The following is a 20564-nucleotide window of genomic DNA, read 5'->3' as shown; positions in this document are numbered from 1 at the left end:
AACAGTGTTCGCTGCCCAGCCCACAGTCAGAGCCTTGGTATGCATCCCAACCACTAAACCCAGAATTACAACATCTTCCTGCTTCCCTCCTTTCAACTTCTTCTCTGTAAAACTGTCCTACATGCAGCACTAATTAATAAGTCTCTCCCAGTCCCACTCAAGCTTTATTATCAGCCACTTTACCCCAAAGCTCTAATAATAGGCATTTCTGATTTTCCCTAAGTCAATATAGCAGCTAAACAAGAGTACAGACAGTAGTTCTAGAGTTATTAGGGAAGGTTGTGTGTTTAATGTTTGTTTTTGTGGGAGCTTTTTTGAAGAGAGTTGCAAGTAAGAAAGCGTTTGGTTTTTCTTCCTTCCTCTGGACCATCATAAATTACTCATCTTTCTTTCACTTAAACTGCTTAGAAGGGGGAAAAAGAATCAATAAGACATGGCACTTGAGTAAACATGAACATATTAGTTAGCATTTTTCACAAAGTGATACTCTTATACCCCAAAGTATGGCAGCAATAAATTGTTTTCCATTCTCAAGCCTAGAAATGCTTTCAAATTATAGTAAAAAAAAAAAAAAAAAAAAAAAAAATTGAATGTATTGCCAATTGGGCTCTGTCCTACTTGTTCTCCATTCTCCTTCCTGCCTAGTCTGTTGTGTGTCTGTGTATGTATCTGTGTGTCAGGCCATGGGGGCTGTACTCCTGCCTCCGTGATGTGGGAGACATTAACAGACAACCAGAGAACAGAGAAAGTTTGTGGGGGGCTCTTGACCCAGCACCATTCTGCCTCAGCACTGTGATTCTGGCCTCCGTCCCCCTACAACCGGGGGGTGAGTAAGGGGATTCTGGCGACAGCCCCTCCTCACAGCTCAGTTCCTTTCACCCAGCTTCAGAAACACAGTCTCCTAGCGTCCTCAGGAGGGGTAACACTATACAAAGCTGCTAATCACTGGAGGCCTCAAGTTTCCTCCTAGGTTCCCTTAACCCTGACCACCCTTCTTCAAATACTTCGTTAAATTATGTTGACAGCCTCATCTGAGTGTGCCTTGACCTAACTGACAGAGGCTCCCTGCACTCAACTTCGAATCACGGTATCTCCAGTTCGCTGTCATTTATGGTCCAGAAAGTCTAGTGCCTTCACAGGCAAACTATCTGCTTCTGCCTCAGCCTTCTCATGTATTGTTCCCAATTTTGCGTAATATATCCACCTGCCGTCTCCATCCATTCTAGTTTGTAGTTCAACAACTCTACAAAGCTTTCCCAGATTTCTTCAACACTGTGATACTATACTAGCCTGGAAGGAGTTATGTCAACTTTTTCTTATTGGTAATCCAATAAGAGAACAATATTCTGTGTGTAATAAATACTAACTGGCTCTCACTTAGGTTAAGTGAAATCCATTCTTCCTTTCCAAGACAGTGATCAACCATCAGTGACTCAAAGAACCTGCCCTCTGGGACTGTGTCACCTTGCAATCACTGATGTGGTTATTAAAGACTTCTCAATCCTTCCAAGCTACAGAACAGTCTCAAAGAAGCAGAAGTGATAATAATAATGAGCACAAGACAACACCCCACCATCAGGTAATCAAAATTCTTCTTCTAAGATGCAGGAAGGAGAAAGAGGGAGAGGTAGGAAAACAAACCCCAAGTAGAAGAAAAAATAAAGATTGCGTTTTTCTCTCCTTGAACTATGTAGGAGATACAGGCACATGAGCAGAGGACTTGTTAATGGCCTCCTAAAAGAGGGAACAAGAATTACAAAAGAAACTCCTGGTCTGTTGCTTGTCTTAGTCTAAAATGGAAAAGTAAACAAAATAACACTCCACAATCTTTGTTGTCTGATGTAAGGATAATTGGCTCTCAGCTACTTTAAACAAAGTTGCAATCACTCATTATGCAACAAATTCTCTAAATGACCTAAAATGTTTGGCTCGAAAAGAAGAGCATAAAACAGATGTAATATTAAAGACTCCAATTATGAATAATTCCTTGATAAGACCCCTCATCAGTGCCAACAATTAATTTACTAACATGAATTACAGTTATGAATTCAAATTTTGGCAAAAAATTAAAGTAAATATGGTGTGGTCTCAGCACGCTTTCCATTAAACATGTTCTTGTTTACCAGGAAAAAAAGCAAAGGCCTATATGTCTTAAACCATCAGATGATTATGGCTGCATATGAAATAAGATCCAATTCGAAGTGTCTTAAATAATTCACGCATTCAGTCTTTGAATGAGAAATCTGGATATAAAGGACTCCAGGACTAGACCAGAAACTCAGTGTAAGGTTCTCATGGATTCTCACAGATACAAAATAGCTACCTGAGCTGCAAACACTGTATCCTTCCATGACAGCATCCCAAGCAGGAAGAAAAAGTATAGGAAAAGAGGACTTTTTGTCCTAAGCCTGTTTCTTCTCAGGAAGAAAAACCTTTCCCGGAAGCCCCTCTCTGTTACATTTCAATGCCAGAACGGACTTACACAAGGACCCTTAAATTGCTGACTGAAGAGAATGAGGTGCCATCACTGACCTACAGCAATCACGACACATTCCCCTATGACTGGCCCAAAGCATGTTAGCAAAAAAGAAAAAAATATATTATCGTACAGGCAGGCACCAAGTGTAGCATCCAGAAAAACATCTGCACACGTAGTTTCAGTCATGCTTCAAATTCAGAGATGAGTGAAGTTAAGGAGGGGTGGGGGCAGGGGCCCTAGGCTCAGATATCCTACACGGCCAAGCAGAAACTGGGAACAAATGAGGCAGGCTGGGTGGGAACTTCACAGCTCTGAACAGTGTGTGGCCTCCAGTTCTCCACTGATTTTACATTCTTATCTCAAATTATCAGTGAAGTACAGTAGAGTTTAAGAATAAACAGACATTCGGGGCACCTGGGTGGCTCAGTCAGTTGAGCATCAGACTTCGGCTCAGGTCATGTCGTCATTCTCACGGTTCGTGAGGTCAAGCCCCGCATAGGGCTCTCTGTGGTCAGTACAGAGCCCACTTCAGATCTTCTGTCTCCCTCTCTCTCTGCCCCCGTGCATGCACGCATTATCTATCTCTCTCAAAAACAAACATTTAAGAAAAAAAGAATGAAAAGATATTCTTTCTCTAACCTTTACACAAATAGGTAAGACTAGCTTCAGACTCAGAAATTATGACACATTAACCTGTTACCATGTACCCTTTACAGTGCCGTAAGCAACTTATTTCACTTTTTAAAATAAAATGTTATGTGTTAGGTATCACCTGTCCTCATTTTTACAAGTGAGGGAAGTGAGCCTTAGAGAGGAAAGGAATTTCTCAACAACCACATGACTTCTGGGTGGTGAAGCAGGGAACAGCACGACTACCAGGACCTGGAGTTCACAGAAGCTAAACACGACTCATGAAACGAATGCTCTTGCCCAGGTTCTGTAGTCACTTGAGAAGGAGGCTCCGGGTTAACAAATACGGCTCAGTGGCCAGCTAGTTCCTTACAAAGCAACCATTTTCACCGGACTTTTCTCAGCCGTGTCCACTCCATTTCTACACAGAAAATATTTTAAAAGGCAGCAGCAATGCTTAGGGCTTAACCACTTCGGTAATGGGTGAGAATTCGTTGGTAGCATGATTGCAGCAATCTTCAGATCTTAAAAATGCCTCCCAAACTCTACAGTGAATGCTGGTCCCTGACATGGAAGCTTGAATTTGTGAATGTGGGTGCACCAGTGTAAACACATCATTTACCTACCTCTGTGTGAAAGACCTACTATTCACAAACTGTCAGATAAGAAAATCCCTGCCCCAGATAAGATAGGGTCATAAAGAGCAACGGGGCACCTGGGTGGCTCAGTCGGTTAAGTGTCCGACTTTGGCTCAGGTCATGATCTTGCGGTTCACAGGTTCAAGCCCCACATCAGGCCCTGTGCTGACAGCTCAGAGCCTGGAGCCTGCTTCGGATTCTGTGTCTCCCTCTCTCACTGCCCCTCTCCCACTCGCACTCGGTCTTTCTCTCCCAAAAATAAACATTAAAAATAATAATAATAAAGAGCAGCATCTATGGAGTCTACTCATACTAGTCCATTTCACCCTAATCCAGAAATCTGAAACCATTATTAACCTACTCTTCAACACCTTTTCCTGTTATCTCCTTTACATCTCTCTCTTATACACCATATGCTCCAGTCTTATTTATTAATGGATCCTCAGCACTTGGCACCTGGTATGAAGGTGCACAATAAACATTTGTTGAATGAACAGCAAACATGATATTGTTTATGCAGTGATATGTTAGACTCATAAGATATTCCAATATATAAAGCACATTGATAAGAGTGAATTACTCAATTTCTCTTCCATAGCTGTATTCAGCTTTAGCATATGAGTTTTATAAGACACAAATAAAAGGTCAATCTGTAACTGGCAAAACCATCTTCCAAATTACACCAATCTAACAGAACTACATAGGTTGGATTAGATCAACTACCTCTCCCAACACATTCCATTCTACATTTACTCATCATTCTCTTTCACACTTCAGTAAGTGTTGGAAAAAATAGAACATTCCCATCAAGCAGAAACTCCAGGCTAAGTACCATGTTAGATAATCAGATCCATGTCTTACCAGCATTCATATCTTTAAACTTCTGCTTTAGCTCAGTAGGAGTGAAACGATACTGATCAAGACCATCATTCCAGCGAATTCGGTCCAAGACTTGAAGATCTCCTCCAATCAGCCAATCTCCTTGTTCCATAACCATCTAATGGGAAGAAAAAAAAAATTTTTTTTAAAGAAAACAAGATCAAAATAAGGAAGAACATTTCCCTCACATGAGCTACATATAGTTGTAAACTAATCTTAAGGCCAATGGTAAATATGTTTGGCTTATCAACTGAACTGGGATTACAGACGCATTAAAATTAGAATGTATTTGGGGCACCTGGATGGCTCAGTCAGTTGAGCGTCTGACTCTTGATTTCAGCTCAGGTCATGATCTCATGATTATGAGACTAAGCCCCACATCGGGCTCCATGCTGAGCATGGACCCTTCTTGGGATTCTCTCATTCTCGCGCTCTCTCGCGCGTGCTCTCGCTCTCTCTCTCTCTCCCCCTCCCTCTTCCCCGCTCATGCTCACTCGTTCTCTCAAATAAAATTAAAAAACAAAACAAACAAAAATTAGAATATATTTTATAATTTCTCAGAGGTCTTGTGACACAACTAGGATATTTACATAGTAAAGGCAAACAACGTCAAAGTAAGTAATTATGACTTGTTATGTAACAAAACATTGTCTTCATTGTTGTTGTACACTGTTGTAAAGAAACCTTTGTAACCCTGAGTGAGCCCACCCCTCCTCTGTGTTCTCCAATCCTAAACTTTTGACTATTTAAAGCAATGCTGATGGAGCTGGACGCAAATTCATACCTTCTGATCTCCACATCACCCCTAATTTCTCACAACTTCACTCATGTTCCTTCCCTGCATCTGAGAGGAGGGATGTGACCTCTGGGACCTGTCCACTTCCACAGCACAGCTGAAACTCACCCTTCCCTCCCTGGCTTCAGCTTAGGTACTAATAATATACCCAGACCACTGTAGTCCCTTCCTATGGGGTCTATAAAGTCCCTCACTATAAAGTCCCTCCCCATCCATCAAACCCTTCATTCGATAAATATTTACCAAGTAACTGGTACATGCCAGGGCCTTTGCTGGGCACCAGGAAATGCAGCAGAAAATGGGAGAAAGATCTAAGAGACCTTACGTTCTAGTGGGACACTGAACAGAAGCCAGACAGGTAGTGGCTAGTGACGAGTGTCACAGAGAAAATAACTGGGGCAATAGAACACAGTGCCCAGGAAGCAGAGTGAACGACATGTAAGAGCAAGGGGTCAATAAAGGTCTCTCTGAGGAGGGTGGCACTGAACCCGAGATGACTAAAAGGAACCAGCCACGGAGGTAAAGTATTTCAGGCAGAGGAAGAACAAGTAAAAAGTGCTGGAGCAGAAACAAAAGCCTGGAGCATCTGTCCTTGAGAAGCAGCCCAGGGCCAGGAAAGTCAGAGCAGGGATAGGAGCAGAGGTAGAGAGAAAGAGAGAGAGAGAGAAAGAGAGAGAGAGAGAAAGAGAGAGAGAGAGAAAGAGAGAGAGAGAGAAAGAGAGAGAGAGAGAAAGAGAGAGAGAGAGAAAGAGAGAGAGAGAGAAAGAGAGAGAGAGAAAGAGAGAGAGAGAGACAGACAGACAGACAGACAGACCATGAGTTAGAAGGTCAGGGCCGGACCTCGTCGGGACTTGGGTTTTATTCTATTGACAACGAGCAGCCCCTGGAGAGTTTCAGAGGATAGAGTGCTATGCTCAGATTTATATTTTTGAAGGCTCACTCCGGCTGCTCCAAGAACAGAAAGGCAGTGGGCATAAGGAAGCGGGATTCCAGCCAGAGCACAGCGGATGGTGTAGGCTGGAGACCTGGAGAGCTCAGACAGTACCAGTGCAAGTGGTGGTGGGATGGGGATATCCTGCACAAGACCACCAGGCCAAGCTTCTTAAAGTGCCACTTTGTTTGTGACTGTCTCATGCTCCCAGGCTGCCTGTGACCTCCACTCCTAGCAAGGCAGAGCAGCACAAAAGACCCACGACAGACTCTAATCCTGACTCCTAACTGGTGCCTCTGCAGGTCTGGGCAAGCCAAACCCAAAAGAAGACTCCTCAAGTTAAAGAAAACTGGTCTACCTCCAAGGATCATTGTAAGGACCAAATGACAGAAAGGCAGTTTGAAAAGCATAAAGCATAAATATATGTAAACCATGTGATGACTGAACATTTTAACATCTCAGGGTAGAATGCTAAGCCTTTTCTCTTCCCAAGGTCCTCTCTCCTGCTTAATAACCAGCCATTTCTCAAACACATGGAGTCTTTGCTCCTCCTGATCCCTAAAACTGGAATTGTGTTTCTCACCGTTCCTTATCGAAATCCTGCTGGTTCCTCAAGGTTGCATCCTAACAAGTTGTGCAGATTACTCTAAATAGAAGCGGCACATGCATCAGTAATTACTCTCTGCTATAGATTATGGAAGATGGCTCTGAAGCCACAAAGTCCTTAATTCATTTTTTTTTTAATTTTTAAGTTTACTTTTATTTTGGACAGAGAAGGGGGGGAGGGAGGGAGGGAGAAAGAGAGAGAGAGAGAGAGAGAGAGAGAACGTGAGTGGGGGAAGGGCAAAAGAGAGGGAGACACAGAATCTGAAGTAGGCTCCAGGCTCTGAGCTGTCAGCACAGAGCCTAATTCAGAGCTTGAACTCACGAACCAAGAGATCATGACCTGAAGTTGGACACTTAACCAACTGAGCCACCCGGGCCCCCCACAAAGTCTTTAATTCAAATCAGACCCTCATTCCACTTATTAGCTCTATAATTTTGGTCAAGACATCTATCCCCTGTAGGTCTCAATTTCTCCCTGTGTAGGATAGAAATGCCACCCATCCTATAGGTTTGCTATGCGGTTTGAAGAATTTACATAAGCATGTTTTGTAAACCATTAATAACTGTAGAATTATGGAGTACCTGAGTGGCTCAGTCGGTTGAGCATCTGACTTTGGCTCAGGTCATGATCTCACAGCTCCTCAGTTTGAGCCCCGTGTCAAGCTCTGTGCTGACAGCTCAGAGCCTGGAGCCTGCTTCAGATTCTGTGTCTCCCTCTCTCTCTGCCCCTCCCTCACTTAGAGCCTGGAGTCTCTCTCTCTCTTTCTCTGCCCCCACCCCAACCCTGCTCATGCACTGTTTCTCTCTCGCTCTCCCTCAAATAAACATTAATTTTTTTTTTTAATAACGGCAGAATTTTAACTTTGAAGAAACATCTGACACCATCACTAGTTCAAATTCCTTATTTTCTAAAACAATATATCTCCCTATTTTAAAAAGTTTATCACTTCTTATCCTTCATGGGATGCGATTTAGGACATTGTCAGGATCTAAACAGACGTCATAAAAAATTTTCTAGATAAAGCTACTAAAATTTCACTTAATTTCTTTTAAAGCTCATAGTGTACTTTAAAACTGACAGGAATTTTACTTCAATAACATTTCACACATAATACATAAAATACACGAGGCCCTCTGGAAAGACTAAGTGGATTTCACTATTTTCATATCGGAAACAACGTTCGACTAGAAGTCCAGACTAGATAAAATCACCCTGCCACGGGCTCCCATAGCACCCTGTCTTCAGAGCCGACCTGTAAGCACATGATGTCTGCTCCACCACCAGCCAGTAAGCTCCAAGCCTATAAAGAACGTGCCTGCTGTGTACATCAGCCATATATCCCCAGAACTGGCACCAAGCTCAGTGCCTAATGCAAAAAAGATTTACTGAACAATTATTTATCTGCACCAAAATGACAAGATCATGGTTCATCACACTAATCTAAGATCCAGTGTCCTTTCTGCAAAATAATTTTTTTTTTGAGAGAGAGAGAGCACCCACATGCACAAACAGGGGAGAAGCAGAGGGAGAAGGTGAGAGAATCTGAGGCAGTCTCCACGCCCAGCGTGGATTCGATCTCACAACTGTGAGATCGTGACCTGAGCCGAGAAATCAAGAATCAGACGCTTAATTGACTAAGCCATCCAGGCGCCCCCCCCCCATTCTGCAAAATATGAACAATTCCAACAGAAGAGTCAACATACGGGTGATGCCCGCACTGCAGCACAAACACTATTGGCAAATCAAGATACAAGGCAGCAAGGTTTGCTCAGGACCTTGATGTAGGGATGGTTCTTGCACGTTGTTCCCCACTGTCTGGCACAGCGCTCCTCCTTCCTGTGCTCAAAAAACTCTGGGTTGCGAAGAATAGCCACACGGCAGCCCTCATACATCAGAGCAAATGCGGTGCAGCCGTCCAGCCTCTCTTTGTCTTCATGAGTAGCCGGCAGAACTATAGGTACTGACAAGTTAATGACACCCCCTGCAGGACACAAGAGAACATGAAGCACACAGCTTGGATTACTCAACAGGCCATATATCCACCTTCCACTTCAGGGGATGCTCTTCAAATAATACAAGATTTATGGGTCAGTGACAGTATCTGGCACAGAAAATCAGGAGAGAGAACAACCCCCCCACCGCAAACAGGTTTAAAAAAAAAAAAAAAACAGCAAAACATTAAGAGTGTCAACACCGTGTAGCAATGTACTTCCCACACTTCCCACAACAATTCATGAAACTGTCTTTGGGAAGAAAAAAAGTGGTATAAAATCACAGACATAGAAGAAACAGTTTAACAAGGAAGAATCAACTGGTTAAGCCTGGTGTCCTCAAAATATACTGAGCACCTCCAATATATGAATAAGACAAAAAATGTTTTCAGGGCCTTTCTAGGAAAATGTAAATCCGTTCTGATAACTATACTTTGAGTGGCAAGTATACTTGAGTCTGCTGGGGATACTTGGGTTTCCTTGAGAGAGGAAGACAAAAACACCCAAAAGGTTTTTTGATTTCTTCGTTTTTAATCAGAATTAAACCAATACCAGTGATTACTGGCCAAGAAACAAAGGAAGCAAGTGTGTCTATTTCAATCCAAATATGTTGTCTGTGAGACAATAAGCACATCCTCAGTTTCCAACCTTTCAAGTTCTAAAAGTTTTTTTTTTTTTCCTACTCATCATGCCCAGGTTAGAAAAATAAAATGCACTCTCAAATTCATATGTGGATCTTATTTACATACCAGATAAAAGCATACTTTCTTGGAAATCATGGCTTGCCCTCCTTGGACAAAAGAGGTCAACAAAAATCAGTGATAACTGCTTGGCTGCTTTAAAGTTACCACCACTAGGTACAGTTTAAAGGGGAAAATTAATAGGTAGATTTGCAGCAAACACAAGGCTAAATCATTCCGAAGGAGGCAGTCCACAAAGATTCTGCCATTGGTTCCAAAGAAGAACAATCAAAAAGCAATATTTAACACTTATATTTTTGTGATACAAGTTTCTTGAGAAGAATGACTAGGAGTTACAATTTCTGGTATCAATTTCATTCCTTGTTAAAAGTCATAACACAGACTATTTTATAGTCTGGCTATTTTATAGGCTTAGTGACATTTAAAAATATTTTATTTAATGTAACAAATTAATCTTACCAACAGTATACAAAGTTCTGGGTAGCTGAATTGTCAGTAAAATATATTAAACATCAATGCCTTTGACAATTTTTTTTTTTAGTGCTTTAAAAGAGGAAGAAGAACCATCACTTTAACCATCTATTTCAGGACTTCTTTGTTTTGTTTTTAAGATTTTATTTTAAGGAAACTCTACACCCAACTTGGGGTTCAAACTCACAACCCTGAGATTAAGAGTTACATGCTCCACCAACTGAGAGGCAGCCAGGTGCCCCTATTTCAGGACTCCTTAACTTGGCCTTGCTGATTCCTTATTAGAACACTCAAGCAAGCAGGGGCACCTGGGTGGCTCCATCGGTTCGGCTTCCGACTTCAGCCCAGGTCATGATCTAACGGTTCATGGGTTCAAGCCCCACGTCGGGCTCTGTTCTGACAGCTCAGAGCCCGGAGCCTGCTTTGAATTGTGTCTCCCTCTCTCTCTCTGCCCCTTCCCTACTCACACTCTGTCTCCCTCTGTCTCTCAAAAATAAATAAACATTGAAAAAAAAAATTCAAAAAAAACACGCAAGCATGGATTTCAGGACAGCAAAATTCAGGATATATGTGCACTTTTTCAGAGAAAGGCCTTCCATGATGATCAGGTGGATACAGCAGAGGGAAATTCTATTTGTTTCTTAAATCCATTTTCAGCCCTTATGCCCAGGGAAACCTGCATATATAAACCTGCATATCTCCCTCTGCAATAAATCACAATCCAGAAAACAAAACAAAACAAAAAGATCTCACAGTTCACTTCAAACATTCAGTACCGATATAACTTGGCCTTAAAATACTATCTTCCGGGGCACTTGGGTGGCTCAGTTGGTTAAGCATCCAACTTCACCTCAGGTCATGATCTCATGGTTTGTGGGTTCGAGCCCCGGGTTGGGCTCTGTGCTGACAGCTCAGAGCCTGGAGCCTGCTTTGGATTCTGTGTCTCCCTCTCTCTCTGCCCCTCCCCCACTTGCACTCGCTCTCAAAAATAAATAAAACACTTAAAATGCTACCTCCATTAAAGACATCACCACTACTTTTTAGAGGCAGTGATGAATTGCTGCCCCTGTGTAATTTCTCTTCCATACTCAATGTACAATTGAATGCAGAAGCTCTTACCATCCAGAAGACAATCAAAATGAAGGCACTGCAAGTACTCCCTCTCTCTCATAAAGCCATTCAGGGGGGTTGCCCAACCTTCTGCCAGAACCTGTACCCACTGCATATCCACCTAGTAAATGAGACAGTAAAGGAAAATGCTCTACTTCATATACTTATGAACAAAAACAGTAATAACCTTTAAGAGTTTAATTTGGAAAGCAATGGAAAGAAACACCTCAAGAATGATTATAGATTATACAAATCTAATAAAGATTAAGGGCACTAGGAAAATGTGCATCTCTCCTAATAAATGTGCATAACATTAGTCTTCAAAGCATTTCTAATAAGGATGGCATCTCCTAAACTAGTGGCTCTCAAACTTTAATATGCTAGAAGAAACCCTGGGAAGGCCTTTATTAAAATAGAGATTGTTCCACCTCCACAGATTCTACTTCAATTGCTTTGGTGTGGGGCCCAAGAATTTGTATTTTTAATAGATTCCCAGAAAATGCTAAATGACAGTCTGCAAGTTAATACTATGACAACTAATGCCTTAAACTAAAACAAACTTTACATAAAAATATTTACCAGAACAAGTGCCTGACCAATGACAGGGCACCCTTTATTTTATAAAGATTATGTTATGTCTTGACTTTTAAGATTTCTAACCTATCCTACCAGAACGTTAAGGAATTGATGGACTACATACCATTAACGGAAGCTGGATATGCTCATTTTTTAACTGTGCGTGTGTGCAGCAGTGGCTCTCAAATGAGAAAAGATAAAGCACCTGGCCAACTGGGTGCAGTAAAATGTAGCTTACCATTTATTCCCAAAGTATGTGGGCCAATGTATTCCCCTCCTGTAAGTCACAGGATAAATTATATACATAGACCAAATTGTTTCACTTACTTTCAAGTTTTCCTCTTACCAATTATTTCTAAACGTTGGACAGTGGCCACTATTTGTCTCTACTGGAATTCAATTCTAGATGGTATGTGTTATGGACTGAATGTCTGTGTCCCCCCTCAAATTCATATGTTGAAGCCCCAATCCCCAATGTGACTGTATTTGGAGATGTGGCCTATGAGGAGGTGACAAGGTTAAATGAGGTCATGAGGGTGGGGCCCTAATCCAACAGGTCTGGTACCCTCACAGGAAGAGGGACACCAGAGCTCACAGCTATCAGCAAGCCAGGAAGAGTCTCACCAAGAACCAAAATCAGCCAGCACCTTGATCTTACACTTTTCAATCTCCAGATCCACAAGAGGGGCAATTTTTGCTGTTTAATCCATCTAGTCTACGGTATTTGCTCTGGCCCCCCAAGTTAATACACTATCCGACTTAAGATGGATTTTTTAATTACTTTTCATAACTGCCGTGCAAAGAACAAGCCACTACATTAAAAGAGCTACTGTGTTTCTGTGTTGTAGAGCTCTGCTGACCTGGATTCACAATCATTCATCCTCATTCTGTGTATATATGTATGTTCACTCCATGCAAAGTATGTCAATGACAACATCTGTTCCTTTGCGATGGCCACCTTCCTACGTGGCTCTGTTCTCCGGCTCTCCCTCTCTGCTCCCTCAGAATGTCCTGGCTTCTGGTCAGAGACCCAATCCCATAAAGCACATCAAATAATCTACTTCTAATCAGGGATTTGAATAATTACTTAAAGAGGCCTTCTCTAAGCCCAGAAATTTGTTGGTGCTTAAAGATTTGGTGCTTCCCTGGGTGTTCTGGATTTTTAGTAACTAAATGAAAGGCTGGGAAATTCAACTTCTGGTCCAGCTTCTTATTCATCTCTCAATTTTAAAAGTACATCTAAAGGATATAATTTAAAATTCTCTAATATTTGAAAATGATAAATTATAGTTTCCAATGTTGTTGTATCTAGTTTACCTCAGTAGGTTTTTTTTGGCGGGGAGAACAGTTAATGAGAGCTAAGACATGCACATAATGACTCTTACCAAAATAAGAGATTCAAGGTTTTGGCAGAGGATTATGAAACACGTTTGGAGGGAAAAATTGTTCATTTTAATTACGATATAGTACTTTGAAGCTTTAAGAACTCATTCCTTCTGATAAACCTAAAACTTTTACACAATCTTTGATCTTTGCTATTTCAAAATAGATAAATCTTATGACATTAAATACATTAAATACATTTCCAAATCCTGGAAATTGTGACATAAACTACAACTAACCCCCAGCCGCCAGTACCCATGCCCTCAAACATAGCTAAAAAACAAAGTAGACAGATAATGAGTATATATTAAGGCTAAATCACTAGGTACGAAGACCAACAAAGCACTTACTTTATTAATTTTCAATGCTGGCAATGTTTCTGCATCTGTTTTTGCCAGATGGAGTTTATTTTCTGGCACATACAGTTCTTTTACTTCGTAAGAGGCATCCACAGGTACGATATCCTATACAACAACAAAAGTACAATTAAATGTTTGCCTCAACAATTTAAAGTTCTCCAAAGGGTGTCTTGATGAAGAACATTAACATTTCAAAGTGAGACGTTATAAAAAAAAAGCATAAAAGAGGGCTCTGACTGCGGTGCCCCCTCCCCAGTCAATTTTCCTCATGTCAGCTCTCTCAACAGAGAATATCCCACATACAAGAAGTCACTGAGTATCATGTCCCATTGCCTAGTGAAAAGAATGAATTCCGAGAATGTGCCACATATGTAAAACCCAGCAACTGCAAAGAAGAGGTGACCTCAACTAAGAGGTAACAATAGAAAGAACTTGGAAGTAAATACAGTCACTCTGAATACAATCATTATTATCTTTAACATGTCACCAAACCATTTTATTCCAGCTTTTGTATGCATCTTTATCACTAGCGAATACCTTCTCAGTCCTGCCACATGAAACCCAAGAGTATGTCAGCTTTACTCCCACTCTGGCAGTTTGGGGAACAGCACTTTTTGGTCCCATATGAAATGCAGTCTGGAAATTTTATCTGAACTCCAAGTATGCATTTACACAACATTGGGGCAATGCTTGTCTCTCAGAATATACAAGAATGTATTTGTGATTACCACAACATAGCTCTTGAGCTGATCTTTACAAGGCTTGTTCGCAACACTTATCATACCCCAAGGAATAATTACTAAATGTGTTTAATTACTTCAACTTTCTTTTAAGCCAAATCTATTAGGTAACCTTTATAAGCATACAAAATTGTCAATGATTAAGGACTTTTCATACATGTATTTTGTCCAAGCAATACTTTGTTATTCAAAATAGAGTAATACTCAAGAGAATGAGAAGATAAGCCACAGACTGAGAAAAAATATTTGCAAAAAGCATATCTGAAAAAGGACTGTTATCTAAGATACAGAAAGAACACTTAACATTCAACAATAAGACAGGCGCCTGGGTGGCTCAGTCGGTTGAGCGTCCAACTTCGGCTCAGGTCATGACCTCACAGTTCATTGAGTTTGAGCCCTGTATTGGGGTTCTGTGGTGACAGCTCAGAGCCTGGCTTCAGATTCTGTGTCTCCCTCTCTCTCTGCTCCTCCCTTGCTCATGCTCTGTCTCTCTCTCAAAAGTAAATAAACATTTAAAAAAAATTTTTTTAATTCAACAATAGAAAAACAAACAGCCCAATATTTAAAAAATGGGCCAAAAATCTGAACAGAAACCTTACCAGAGAAGATCTACAAATGACCAAGAAACAAATGAAATGATACCTTACATCACATCAGCAGGGAAAGGCAAATTAAAACAAACCACCACACAGCTATGAGAATGGCCAATATCCAAAATACTGACAAAAACCAAACCCAGGTGAGGATGTGGAGTAACAGGAATTCTCATGCACTGCTGCTAGCAATGCGAATGGTACAGACATTTTGGAAGACAGGTTGGCAGTTTCTTACGAAACTAAACACACTCGGGGCGCCTGGGTGGCTCCATCAGTTGAGTGTCCGACTTTGGCTCAGGTCATGACCTGTGGTTTGTCAGTTGGAGCTGACAGCTCAGAGCCTGGAGCCTGCTTTGGATTCTGTGTGTCTCTCTCTCTCTGCCCCTCCGCCCCCCTCTCAAAAATAAACAAACATTAAAAAAAAAAAAAAACCTAAACACACTCAATTGTGCTCCTTGGTATTTATCCAAATGAGTTGAAAACCTATGTCCACACAAAAACCTGCACAGATGTTTCCATCAGCTTTACTCATAATTGCAGGACTTGGAAATAATCATGTCCCTCAGAAGACAAATGGATAAACTGGGACATCCAGACAAGGAGTGCAGTAGAAGAAACAAACTATCAAGCTACGAAAAAGACACTACAGAACTTTATACTACATATTAATAAGTAAAAGGAGCCAATCTGAAAAGGCTCCATACTGTAAGATACCAACTATATGACATTCTGGAAAAGTCAAAACTATGGAGACACTAAAAACATCAGTGTTGCCAGGAGTTATGGGCCAAGGGGTGGGGGTAAGCAGAACCAAAGAAGAGGGCATTTTTAGGGCAATGAAATGATACTATGACAGTAGATAGTGTCATTATACATTTGTCAAAACCCACAGAATTTACAACCCTAGTGTAAACTACGAATTTTGGATGAGATGTTACACTAGGTTTATCAATTGTAACAAATGTACTACTCTGGTGAAGGGTATTGAAAGGATAGGCTTATGGGGGAAGAGAGCAGGGGGTATATGGGAACTCACTGTACTTTCCACTCAGTTTTGCTATCAACCTAAAACTGCTCTTAAAACTAGTCAATGGGGGTGGGGAGGGGTTGGCACCTGGGTAGCTCATTTGGTTGAACATCTAACTCTTGATTTCAGCTCAGGTCATGATCCCAGGGTTGTGGGATCAAGCCCCTTGTCAGGCTCCAAGTGGAGCACAAAGCCTGCTTCAGATTCTCTCTCTCCCTCAGCCCCTCTCCCACAAATGGTCTCTAAAACAAAAGTTAAAATAATAAAAATTAGTCCATTAAAAAATGCAGAACAACAAAAGTAATTCAAAGTATCAATGGTGAGGGCCCCTGGGTGGCTCAGTCAATTAAGTATCCAACTTCGGCTCAGGTCATGTAAGTTGGAGCCCTGTGTCGAGCTCTGTGCTGACAGCTTGGACCCTGGAGCCTGCTTCAGATTCTGTGTCTCTCTCCTTCTCTGCCCCTCCCTTGCTCAGGCTCTGTCTTTCTCTCTCTCTCAATAATAAAATAAACATTAAAATAGTTACTTTAATTTTAAATTAAACATTAAAATAGTTACTTTAATTTAAAAAAATAAATAAATAATAAAATAAATATCAATAGAAGAACCAGATTTTTGAAGACATACTCTATTTTCCTGAGGAGTAAGTGTGGGAAAAAACTTCCAACTTATATTTGGACTTACATTAATATCTTCAGTAGAGGAAAAAAGCAGTCAGATATGTATATCAAAGCTAGCTGATCTCATAGAAGACCTAGTGCTACTATTCAAGTAGCCCCTATGGATTCTGAAAATCTAGAAAGATTTATTCTCAGGGCGGCCGGGTGGCTCAGTCGGTTAAGCGTCTGTCTTTGGCTCAGGTCATGATCTCACAGTTCCAGTTCATGGGTTCGAGCCCTGTGTCAGGCTCTGTGCTGACAGCTCAGAGCCTGGAGCCTGCTTCAGATTGTGTCTCCCTCTCTCTCTCTCTGCCCCTCCCCACCCCCTCAAAACTAAATAAAAACATTAGAAAGATTTACTCTCCCACATTTCTCCTCAAAGATGAAACAAAAGAGACAGTTTCGCATCAGCTAAATCGTATGCCAAAATCAGTCTCCTCCTACTGGTAAATTCAAGTCCTCTGATCTTTCTCATGATAAAACCAAGGATAAAGAGAGTAAACATGAAGGAAAAGAGAAAATAAGTAATAAAATTTCAACACAGGAAAGAAATTAAAAAAAAAACACCACTTGCTACGATACCAAGTTTAGCTAATTGCTCTGGTGTGCAGACATGAAAGGTATTTTTGTCCCTTGAGCATCCCACTGCTCAGAGGAGGAGGCAAGTGGAAAAGTGAGTGTGTAAAACATAAACCATGCACACAGCCCAGGGCACTTCATATACCTTCCAGGCCTTCTGCAATGAAGCAGCCAGCAGGCATCCACAGCTGCAGGCTATTCATTGTGTTTACATGGCTAATACTACGTGAGGACATTAAAGACAACAGTGAAGGAAGAATGACAGCTTCCACCACCTGCCTCTATTTTCTCTTCTCTTTGTAGGTTTCAATACTATACAACCTGTATTAATGAGGCAGATTGTTTGTTTGTTTGTTTGTTTATTTTGAGAGAGAGAGAACAGGTGAGAGGGGAAGGGGCAGAAAGAAAGGGAGGAAGAAAATCCCAAGCAGGCTCTGTCAGCACAGAGCCCAATGTGGGGCTCAAACTCATGAACTGTGAGATCATAACCTGAGCCAAAATCAAGAGTTGGACATTCAACCGACTCAGCCACCCAGGTGCCCCAAGGCAAATTATTTCTAATGATGCCAAGCAAAAGAGGGCATGTCTTAAAGTTTGCCATTGGGGTCTAAGTGGTAAGTATACATTCACAATTTATATATAATACTTGATTTCACTGTGTACCTGAAGAGGAAATCACATATAGCAAAGTCTCTTGTTTTTTTGGTATGTCAATTATATCTCAATAAAACCGAACGAAAGATGACTCTTCTTATAATCTAGCAAAAGAAATAACTTATGGTCGTTCATTCTGTCCATTCTAATTCCAGGAATTACTGTTAGTATATTTATTTTAAATTATAAAAGAGCAGTAAAGAGAATTTGGAATTGAGAAAACAAATCACCCCACATACAGTTATCATTGTCATTTTTGTATATTCCCTTCCCCATTACAGGGCACTGGTAGTTTCAGAAGTCTGTACAAAACCTATTATTTCATCAACTAGAAAATAAAAATTCAGGATCAACTTTTCCTGCACAAACAACATGACATGCATTAGGAGAACTGCACACACCCTACCATGTTCAGTTAGCTTCTTAGAAATGCAAAAGGTCTCAGAGGTCTTGAGACACACCCATTTTTCCAGCTGCAAGATAAAGACCAGAAATCCTCCACACTAGGAACAAATGCTAAAATGACATTACACAAAAAGTCAGGCATTCATTAACAGGAAGACCATGATAAAAGTTCACAAAACAGACTTAAAACCAGAAACATTAGAAACACAGTATCTTCAAAACCAAAGATGTTAGCATCTGTGAACCTGTCTCCTCCTCAACTGTTTAAAATAGATATATATGCATATATGGTACAGGCCTGTTGTGAAATTCAGTAATTTTAAATCTCTGAAGTGCAGTGGCGCCTGGGTGGCTCAGGCGGTTAAGCATCCGACTTCGGTCAATGATCTCTCGGTCTGTGAGTTTGAGCCCCGCCCGCATCAGGCTCTGTGCTGACAGCCCAGAGCCTGGAGCCTGCTTTGGATTCTGTGTCTCCGTCTCTCTCTCTGCCTCGCCCCAGCTCATGCTCTCTCTCTCCCCAAAATAAACAAACATTAAAAATATGTTTTTAATAAAAATAAAAATAAAATACCTGAAGTACAGGGACTAACATTAATGCCCACTACCATTCCAGCATTGTCCTAAAGGCATATGAATGAATCCACTTAATCTTCATGCAATCCTACCTATGAAGATAGAAACATTCTCCTTTAACAGATTTGGAAACTGAGGCTCAGAAGAGGTTAATAACTGGCCCCCAGTCCCTGCCATACTATCTGCCAATGCACTTAACACACAAAAAATACTCAATAAATATAATGTGCTTGCTACGTTCCAGGAGCTGCTCTAAGCACTCTGCATATACTAACTCATATAGACTCCTCGGTACAATTCTAAGACAGGTATGGTAATTCTCATTGAACAGACAAGGGTACTGAAGCCACAGAAATTAGGTATTTTATGTAGTTAATTGATAAATATTACAACTGGGATCCCAACTAAGGTCCAAATATTATCCCCCCTCCCCCAAAAAAACCAACAACAACAAACCTTTACTGTCTCTCTCATGAAAACTAAGTTATGAGACATTCTGTCACACAAATTGTTCTTAGTTTATCTTCTTAGTTCATAATTTCCCAGGAATTCTGGTCTGCATGTGATCTTCACAAGTTGATAAAGTTCTGGACAAAAACTAAAATATTCAACATTTCAATTAGTCCTCATCACTTCCATGAAGGTTAAGTGAGGGATTTTCAACCAACTTTTTTCAAAACCCAGAATCCACAGTCGGGCAACAACTGACATAGGGAACCCAGGGAAGAGAAGAATTTCACGGACACAAACAACTCTACATAAAGTTTTCTTTGCCATTTCTGAAAGTTACATTATTGTAAGAGTGGGAGATCTTTTTTACGTTGTAGGCGTTGACTATTCTGCTCTGCCACCGCATTTACCGCTGAAAACTGTCCAGTTTTGGAGGGCCAGAGGACAGCATCCAACAGACTAATGTTTTTTACCCTTATTGGATGCAACAGGGCGTGCTGAGCTGGTTCCCAAGGCCGGCATCACTAGATTCGGCTCACAAACAGTGACAAACAGCACCGGCACGCACTGTCCACCATGATGCTCCAGGCACGTGGCTGGGTGCACGCACCTTGCTTCCACCCTGGAAACACCCCTCTCCAGAACCACACTGGACACTGGGGAATGTGAACTCACTCCCGCTGAAGAGACGCTCAAAGTAAGAACTGAGAACAAATACTTCTATGTATCACGTCTTCCTTCCAACCACACCCTAGATTAAGAGAACAAATATACAAATAATTTGTGAGAAAATCTAAGTGTCTCTAAGTGTCTCCAAGGAACTTGTTTGAACATCAAAGAGTAGTATCAATACTATGAGCTCAAATTATTTTTTTAATGTTTTGTGTACTCATGCAGCCATGAGCACATTTGGGATGAATACATTTTTAGTAACTTGCTACATTATATGCATGGACATGGAGGCTATAATAATCACTTTCCTTTCAAGAAAGGAGAATTTTTTTTCATTTTGAATCATTTTTTTCATTATAAGCATTACCCATAACTGTTCCCTTTTCAAAATTCACGTCCAGCAATATTTTTAAATGAATTTAGCCTCCCAACTTAAGTACAAAATTCTTCCAATGCTTAACTAAAGTCAAAAAAAATTCAAGAGGTTGCTACCGTTTTTCCCTTCCAAAATAAAAAAAAAAAAAAATACATCAAGTGAATATTTTTTGAATCAGCACAAACATAACAGCACGAATCAAAAGAAACATGGAACATTTGCTCAAAGAATGCAAGTTCTATATAGATTCTATGTGTAGAGAGAAGAGAACACTCTACGAGG

General features: G+C 40.9%; 1 protein-coding gene across 1 annotated transcript in view; it reads right to left on the bottom strand.

The window, feature by feature from the left end:
* The window catches only part of PAPSS1 (3'-phosphoadenosine 5'-phosphosulfate synthase 1), a 105235-nt gene that overhangs the window by 43136 nt on the left and 41535 nt on the right, over positions 1-20564 (bottom strand). The window contains exons 6-9 of the mRNA XM_025921420.2: positions 13543-13656; positions 11243-11354; positions 8736-8941; positions 4609-4744 (exon numbers count right to left, since the gene is read on the bottom strand). Coding sequence (XP_025777205.1) covers positions 4609-4744; positions 8736-8941; positions 11243-11354; positions 13543-13656 — 568 coding nt within the window. The remainder of the gene's footprint in view (positions 1-4608; positions 4745-8735; positions 8942-11242; positions 11355-13542; positions 13657-20564) is intronic.

Source organism: Puma concolor, chromosome B1 (assembly GCF_028749965.1).
Source record: "Puma concolor isolate L17-30 chromosome B1, mPumCon1.1.hap2, whole genome shotgun sequence".
Classification (NCBI taxonomy): domain Eukaryota; kingdom Metazoa; phylum Chordata; class Mammalia; order Carnivora; family Felidae; genus Puma; species Puma concolor.
This window is presented reverse-complemented; position numbering and strand designations above follow the sequence as displayed.